The following is an 8,859-nucleotide window of genomic DNA, read 5'->3' on the forward strand; positions in this document are numbered from 1 at the left end:
AAGGAGAAGGAGAAGGTAAGGCCTTAATGTAATAAAGTTTTATAGGTAGAAATGTAGATATTTAAGATATTATGTTATGTATATTTTTTTTTGAATTTTATTGTAAATTTATCAAGTATATTCATGTCTTTACTCTATTATGTTTTATTTCAAAAATTAAATAAAAAAAAGGATAATTAAGGGAATATTCTCTATTGTTCCCTTTCAAATTAAAAAGGTCTCCCATACAATTTCCAGTGAGCAATTTTGCTCCTAGGAGTGTATTTTTTTTTTGGAAATTATTCTAAGTATAGAATTTCAAGGGCAATGTAAGATATGTTTTTTTTGGTTGCGTAATAATCAAGGGGAAAATAAATGGTCCTTTTTAAAGCAATCTATAAAGACTTATTACAACTTAATATACCAAGAGTATGGATTATTCGTTTAAAATCCATAATGCAAGAATTGTTTGATTCAAATAACCATACAACCTAAATCTACATCCATGATCATAATTTTCATTTTCAACTTAAAGGAAAACTTGAAATTTTACCAAATTGAACATCATCAATTCCATCCTAATTTTGAGATTCATCCATCTAAATTTAAATCACGAATAAATCACATGATAACCAATTATACTCAAAACACCAATTTTATTGACAAACCTGATTCAAAGGCTCAGCCGGGAAAGAATCAGGAAGAAAATCCGGCTTCGTTGCCAATCCAACAAAGTTTTAAGATACAAATTACATAAGATTTCAATCCTGAATTACAACACTTAAATGAAATTTCCTTCATGACCCTCAACAAGGGTTCCATATCCAATTCTGCAACACATTTCTACGAATCGTGGAGGAAACAAAATCTGATCAGGTGATAACAAGCATGACCAAGAAACAAATCAAACATGCATAATCATACAAGGTTTTCACTATAAGATTCACAATGAATCAACACTAGGGAAAGGTGGATTCTTCCAACCAGGAGAAGTCAAGCACAACACCAAACAGATGCCCAATCGGGGCTATATACCAAGAACTTCCGTTCTTCCATTTCAACATACCATAATCATACAAGGTTTGTGCTGACAGGTAGGGGCCCATAACACCCTACCCTTTCTCCCTCTTCTAATCCTGAGAAGAGACTCTACACTGGTTGGAGTCCGACTAAACAGACCTTTCTCAAAATTGGTCACTTCTGCCCTCTCCAAGGGTGAGTAATACCAAAACACCCATGCAAGAAAAATCTCAAAATTTCAAACATAAACATGAAAGGAAATCATCCAAAAAATAACATGGTTTTCAAATCTTCCCAACATACCCACAAACATACAAACATTCAAACAAGAAGAAGGTAGCATAAGCATGAAACAAGAATGAAATTTGAACAAGGGACATGAGAATTCCAACCTTCACAAAGAGGTAATGGCAATGAATAAGTTTGAGTAGAGTTTCCACTTCCTTCCTTCAATCTTCAAAACTCCTCTCTAAATGTAGAGATTGGGTAACAACCTCCACAATTCCAAGAAGGGCCTCTAAATAAGCCTCAAACTCAACCACCAAAAGGAGCAATAACTACTCCCACCCACTAGCAATTCTAGAAACTCCTAACTCAACCCACACTATGGTTAAACACTAAGTGGAGATGAGGTGAGGTAACTCAAGATAACCATGGTCAATTTTCGCACAAAGGCAAAAAGGGACTTTTTGAGTGACCTCAAAAGTCAACAAAAGGGGCTTAGGGGTTGGAAAAGACCCCCAACCCATACCCATACCCCTTGGGTATAATTATTCCATGTTCTAAAGCCTTAGGAATAGGTTTAGAGTCGAACAAAAGCTAAGAAATAATTAGGACCAACGAACAACTCTAAAATGCAGATTAAGCACTAATCCGGATTAAGGATGACTAAACTCGATTAAGAACTCAATTAGCAAACTGACACCAACTTAAACCAACTTGGGTCCAAAGGTTGCACAACTAACCCTAATCAGCACATTGAAGAACATAAACAATTTACGAGTGTCAAGCGACACTAAAAGAACATAGTTACGAACATTAACATTCATTGAACACAGAAATAAAATACATACATCTCACAGTACAATACTTGAATTACGAACAACAAGGTTTTCAAAATTAACATATAGAGATCAGCTCTGTTCCTCCGTCGGTTTCCTCGGCTAAAATTATCTGCACACTCATTGCACACATCAGTAGTCCCGAAAATCACATGCACATATATACGTGTCAGAAATTTACATAAATTGAAACATACATCAATCAGGGTTTCTTTCATCCTACTTAATTCTTAACCAATTAAAATATCCTGAACCAAAATATCAATCCTACATTTACTGATTTCATCAACATACATATGCATAAAACATTAAATGACGAACTCAAATATCTGAAAATATCATCACACAACATGGAATAATATAATATGTTCAATTATCTGATAATGCCTCAACATCTCGAGTAGTGAGTAACAAAATGATAAAGGAACAACTAAGGCTACGAAGGGTCGGGGCGAGGCCTCACATGTAGGGTATGCTAGGTGTAGTTGATGCTGTTGTGGTCCAAATATTATGAGGAATGAGACACTATGAATACCCCTTAAAGAATTCGTTTCTCTTTCTCAATAGGGTTTCCCATCAAGAAGAGGTGCATTGTATTCCATTAGTGTAATTTTGGCATGAAACAATTCTCACAAGGAACTGCTTTTCCAGTATATGTATTATTAGCAAGTATTAGTAACTTATAAAATGATGTTATTGAGTGAATTCAACTGCCTTTACACTGCAGGCCTGTATTTACATCTCTGGTACCAATATTCTATTTTCAATTGTTCACTTGCCTGGAGAAGGCAACTTTCGTCATTGCCAAATGAAGCTTTTCAAGCAGCTAGTAGATATCAGCTACTTGACTGTGGACAGCAATCTGAAATTTGTATTGTCAGAGGAAGTGTACAAACATGTGTAGCTCGTGTGTGTGGCATTATGAGCATATGCAAATGGGGTTCTGATATGGAACAGGCACTTGAAAATGTTGGCTGTTGTATTCATCCAGTGTCTATTACAGAGGTATTGAAGAGACAAAAGGATACAGAAACAGCACTGAATTACTTCAGGTGGGCACGAAGTCAAACAAATTTCAAACTTAATTCAGAAGTTTATGATCCCCTCCTCTTATTGCTGGCTAATAACATGCAAACCAAGAAATTGCAATGTCTACTCAAGGATATGAGTACGGATGGAATTGAACCATCAGTTACTTCCTGTGTAGAAGTTGTAAAGATCTATACCAGTGTTGGATTACTGAGACATGCTGTTGATATAGTACGTACTATGAGAGAGAGGAAATTTCAGAATTTATTTTCTTCTTATGAAATTGTCATTGGTGCTCTTGCTGAGGCTCGTGAAACAAGTATGGTTCTTTCCATGCTGAGAGAATTGCAGGAGATGGGATACAAGGTGAGTTCTCATCTCTTTTCAACTTTAGTTCGTGCATTTGTCATGGAAGGTAATTATGGTGCTGCACTATCCTTTTTAGAAGAAATGAAAAGTAACTCTTATAATGAGGATGTTGTATTATACAATGCTTGCATAGATTGTTTTGTGAAGATAGGCAAATTGGAGATGGCTTGGCAACTCTTTCATAAAATGAAAGAACAAAGCATTGCACCAGATGATGCAACATATACAATTATGATTGGTGCTCTTTGCAAGGCAAATAAATTGGGTGAAGCCGTAGAGTTGTTTGAGAAGATGGAACTCATGAGAAAGACTCCATGTGTTTTTGCATACAACACATTGATAATGGGATTTGGAGTTGCTGGTAAGTTCCTTGAAGCCTATGCTTTACTAGAAAGAATGAGAGATAAAGGGTGCATACCTAATGTGATATCCTATAATTCTCTTCTTACATGCCTTCGAAAGAGAGACAAAGTGGATGAGGCCTGTATGCTTTTCAATGAAATGAAAAAAGATGCAGAACCTAATTTATCTACTTACAATATTCTTATTGATCTCCTATGTAAGAAAGACAAATTAGATGAAGTTTTTAGAATCCAGGATGAAATGGCACGGGCAAATCTGTTCCCTAATTCAATCACAATGAATATAATTATTAATAGACTTTGTAAGTCTTCAAAACTGTCTGAAGCTTGCAACTTTTTTGAGGGCATGAGAACCAGAGGTTGTACTCCAGATGAAGTAACGTATTCCTCTTTGATTGATGCATTTGGCAGGCAAGGGAAGGTTGACGAGTCTTACAGGCTATTTGAAAGAATGCTGAAAGAGGGTCTTACCCCCAATGCTATGGTGTACACATCCCTGATTAAAAACTTCATTAGGTGGGGTAGAACATACAGTGGACATGAAATCTACAAGGACATGGTCCAGAGAGGTTGCAAACCTGATATTATTTTGTATAATGTATACATGGACTGCTGCCTTAGAGCAGGTGAAACTGGCAAGGTCCACGAGATATTTATGGAAATAAAAGAACATGGATGTGTCCCAGATGTTCGGTCCTACTCTATTTTCATGCGGAGTCTCTCAAAGTCTGGTAACATATCTGCTGCATCTGACCTTTTTTATAATATGAGGAATCGAGGTTATGAGCCCAATGCTTTAGCATTTAATATTGCAATCGACTGTTTATGCAAGTCAGGAAAACCATGTGAGGGATATCAAATCTTTGAGGAAATGAGAGCCAAATGTCATTTTCCTTCTATGGTTACTTATATGGTGCTCATAAATGGACTTGTTAAAGAAGATAAACTGGATCAAGCATATAATGTTTTCAAACAAGCAAAAATCCAAGGTGTGCTCATGAATATGGTGGTCTACGGTAACCTTATAGATGGCCTCGGAAAGGCTGGCAAAATAGATGATGTATTTCTTGTTATGGAAGAAGCCGTGCAGAAAGTTTTTATCCCAGATCCACATACTTGGAGTTGCTTGCTTGATGCTCTTGTTAAGTGACAGGAGATAACAAAACACTAGTTTGTTTTTCTATGTAAGGTTCACAATGCACTGCAATGTAGTAGCACACAGTACTCTCCTTGGTGGCCTCTGGAGACAAAAGAAATTCAAGAAAAAGCTTTCTGTTGTAAAAAAAAAGCTCAAGCTAGGTCTTCTTGCTAATATTGGTGCATATACATACAATGGTTTTCAAGTAAGGCAGCAAAGGTATATGAAGCATTTGATTTCCTTGAAGAATCTTAAGGTAAAGGAAGTGAGCATGATTCAGCTTGGTATTAATATTTGAAGAGGCAAACACTAAGAGGATAAGTAGATGAGCTCTTTAATTTTCCTTGATGCGCTTCAGAGGGCTGAAAAGATCAAACATGCTGCTACAATTAGTTTTATGGTAAGGAAAAGCCAGAAAATTGCAGCACATAGTAAAATGTTTATAAATTTAATACCATGAGATGTATAACTAGATATTTATTTCGACAGTAGAGAGTTGATTTTTGTTTGTCCGCGGAATCCCTTAAACATCTAAATTAGTTCTCGATGTACAATTTATTGTATTAAAAATGAGATATAGACTGCAGTAAACATGAAAAATAACATAAGGAGTAATTGCTGAACATAGAAATTGTGCACCTACAGCTTAGCAGAGTTCAATAATTTTCTTCAATTCTGATAAGTTGTTTTGAATTGAAAATAACATTTATAGCCATTGTGTTGATTCCCATAATTAATAGATTATACTGGACTGCAAAATATAGCATTACTAAGAATATTTTTTACGGAAATCAATTAGGTGCTAACTACAAGTTACACTTTTATTGCCGACACATCATATATGATATCGACAACTAACACGAACTAATCATTTGATTTGCAATTGTTCATAGACTTCATTTATTTAAGTAAAATGAATCTAAACTCCTAACCAATGTTACATGACCTGGGTCTTGGCCCAGATTTTGCAAACCCAGACCAGACTTGATGATCGTGGAAAACATGGGAAATAGAAAAGCCACAAAATGAAAAATTTTAAGGGTTTAAAATTTTGTCATGCATCCGTTCAAATATAAAGTTGAAAGAGACATCTTAGTAATCCAATCAAAGTCATTTTGCTTACGCATGCAATTATACATTGACCCATTAGTATAAAACTGGACTTTCATTGGAGGAGATAACATTTTACACAAAAATATTTTTTCAAGTGTTTTAGAAAATTAGCGGTACAAAACATAGGTTAGGATATCTATTGTATCAAAGGCAAAAATTACACCCTGGAGTCATGATCTATTGCGGAGTCATGATCTATGGTATAAAGGAGCTTGTGTTATTAGTTCCTGCCGTGCAGGAAACTATTGAATCCGTTTGATGCCAGTTTGATGCCAATTAAACGTAATCTTTAAAAAAACTAACCAATTTAATTTAAGAATTATTCTAAACTATTTGTCTCTTCTAAAGTTGTTAAAATTTGAGCAATTTAAAAATCTAAAATAACAATATTTCCTTGCAATATGATTGGCTTCTACTATTTTCGGTAGGGAGAAAAATAATTTTCCGAATAGCTAAATTGCTTAGAAAATAGAAGAAGTCTCCAGATATATCGGTGAAGCCTCCAGATTTCCGTGCAGGCTAGTGTAATGAGCATTTATGAGCTTTGGTGAACTGTACATACATGGGTACTATGGTTGGTGAGCGACAAATGCAAAACAGGTGCAATTGATGAAACAAAGCGATTGACTAAACAAAGGGAGGCATTTCCATGTTCTCTTTTTTGCAGAAGACTCACATATCGATCTGAAGCGGAACCATTTTAGTTTGATATAAGATATTGCCGTCCTCTTCTCTGTGCCAAGCAGCAGACAAATCATATTGACATCAAAAAAATAATGTAAGTCATTTTCTAACCTTAATATTCCTAATTCTCATGAATACTTTGATGGGTTTTGATGGGTAATCTTATTGGAATCAATATTTCATGGAGAAAATTTTTGCTACGTATTATAACATTGTAAGCCTGAAGCTCAAAATTGTGAAGTCCAGAACTGCTAAAAATAGAATCGTTTCTTCAAAGCCTTTCTTACTTTAACAAAATTCACAGAGATCGCAAAGACCCCAAATGGTGAGATTAGCTAAATTCTTGGTTAAAACTCCCTGGTCATCTACATTTGAATGAGCAGCCACATGACCCGTCTTCCTCTCTCGTTTGACTGGTAACGAGTCCAATTCATTCAAAACTGTAGAGATGTCTTCAGGAGCCTGTCAGCGAAACTTCTGTTATAATCATCTCGTATGACCAGTCGCAAAAGGCTTACGTGCTTAGCATCTGGAGCCATATTATACGCAGGCACCACCCAATTAAACCTTCTCAGATGTCCTGAAAAATCATGTTCATTGTACTTGAGCTTCTCCTTGAGAGAGAATGCAACTAGAGGCACACCCTCCTCCCTCGACAGCATATTGAATCGCCCTGTTCTTATGAGATTATTACACAAATATTTGGTATTTGCTCTGCAGTTTTCAATGATTCTCTTGTATCCCTGCACCAGTTTTGCAATTGGGTTTTTGTCAATTGGTTCTTTCAAACGTAAATTACTGATTAAATGAATCATATGTTTCTTACCTCATACCCAAGACGAATGAGTTGGTAGTACTGAGCAATGACCTAACTTGCACCTGCATTAAATTGGGCTAAAATTAGACCCTCCCCTGAAGAATCAATCTATCAATATTCTGTATTTGCTCTTTTCATTTAAGGTGAAATGCAATGAGCTTCTCCTCAGTTTTATAAACATTGGAGATCACGCTGAATCAATAGAAACCCAGTTAATGTTACTTTGTCACAATGTTAGGGTTGTCATAAGGCTTCCCTTGAGCTTTTCTCCTGTTCTGCCACTTGCGTTCGAATGCAAGGCCAGCAAGCATAATACCCTCTAAAGATCCCACAGTCCCAATACCAACAGCTTGCTCTTTTTCAGAAATAGGTGCATTGAACATTCGAGCTATGATATTCACACACCGGTTCTGAAATACCCAATTTAACAAATACAAATTAAATACCATCTCATGTCTAAATGAATTCTATACTGCTACAGCCAATCTAACGATTTCACCCCTGATTTCTACATAAAATACATACAATAAAATAGTGCATTTTTTTTCTGAAAATAGGACAAAGCTTAAAGAGATCTTTCAAATTTCAAATTTCAAATAAGTTTCTACAAACAAATGATGAAACTATTTTCATCAGAACTTAAGTTGTAGATGTTAATTGACAATCAAACAAAATGTTTCCTTGCTGAATTAAAAAAAAAAACAAATTGCCTGAAGCTTAGTGGTGACAGGGTACTCATCCATGTCAACAAAATTCACAGAGATCGCAAAGACCCCAAATGGTGAGATTAGGTAAATCTTTCATATGTTGTATAGTACCATTTATTGTTAAGTGGAAACATTTGAGCTACAATGTTTTGTTTTATGTATTTCCAGAACTTGGACATTACATCAATATTTAATCTTCTTCCTCCACAGAACAGTCTCGGTCGACCTCCACAAATCCAACTTTTACTGCTAGTCCTGAGCATGATGCCCACTAAAGCAGAATCAGCGTCCAAATGTTTAACCCATTATAAACGTACTTTATAAATGGACTTTCATACAATGAATTTTAAATTTACAAATTCAAACATTCAATAAACCATGTGAAGAAATATAATTAATTTGGAGCTATGAAAAATTACCTTATCAAAAATAAAAAAAGCAGAGGCTATTAAAAAAAAGCCGTGATTTTCTTTCAATTTCATTCCGCTGCAACCAAAACAAGATTTTCACATGAAAATCTAGTGTCTATCATACAAATCCCCTGTTCATTGATTCCACAACTGTTATTAACATAGCCATG

At 35.4% G+C, this 8,859-nt stretch overlaps 2 protein-coding genes across 2 annotated transcripts in view; one reads left to right on the forward strand and one right to left on the reverse strand.

The window, feature by feature from the left end:
• LOC149552585 (uncharacterized) overlaps positions 1-5,598 on the forward strand; it is a 50,325-nt gene extending 44,727 nt beyond the window's left edge. The window contains exon 2 of the mRNA XM_089788180.1: positions 2,788-5,598. Coding sequence (XP_089644306.1) covers positions 2,788-4,970 — 2,183 coding nt within the window. The 3' untranslated portion in view covers positions 4,971-5,598. The remainder of the gene's footprint in view (positions 1-2,787) is intronic.
• A 1,445-nt stretch (positions 5,599-7,043) lies between these two features.
• Positions 7,044-8,315, reverse strand: LOC149552586 (glutamate decarboxylase 2-like). The gene is made up of 4 exons (XM_089790213.1): positions 8,283-8,315; positions 7,795-7,982; positions 7,274-7,553; positions 7,044-7,217 (listed from the first exon to the last, which is right to left on the reverse strand). The coding sequence occupies exons 1-4, from the start codon at positions 8,313-8,315 to the stop codon at positions 7,044-7,046; spliced, it is 675 nt and encodes a 224-aa protein (XP_089646339.1).
• Positions 8,316-8,859: the final 544 nt, after the last annotated feature.

The sequence above is a fragment of the Cupressus sempervirens genome, chromosome 6 (genome assembly GCF_028749045.1).
Source record: "Cupressus sempervirens isolate cs-2001-9-10 chromosome 6, ASM2874904v1, whole genome shotgun sequence".
Taxonomy (NCBI): domain Eukaryota; kingdom Viridiplantae; phylum Streptophyta; class Pinopsida; order Cupressales; family Cupressaceae; genus Cupressus; species Cupressus sempervirens.

What these genes read in the sequence shown, in the direction of transcription:
- LOC149552586 (XM_089790213.1), bottom strand. Translation starts at nt 8,315, where the DNA reads ATGGATGAGTACCCTGTCACCACTAAGCTTCAG. An exon ending in CTGTCACCACTAAGCTTCAG is followed by an intron (nt 7,983 to 8,282) that starts GCAATTTGTTTT and finishes TGGGTATTTCAG; the next exon opens with AACCGGTGTGTGAATATCAT. An exon ending in AACCCTAACATTGTGACAAA is followed by an intron (nt 7,554 to 7,794) that starts GTAACATTAACT and finishes TCATTTAATCAG; the next exon opens with TAATTTACGTTTGAAAGAAC.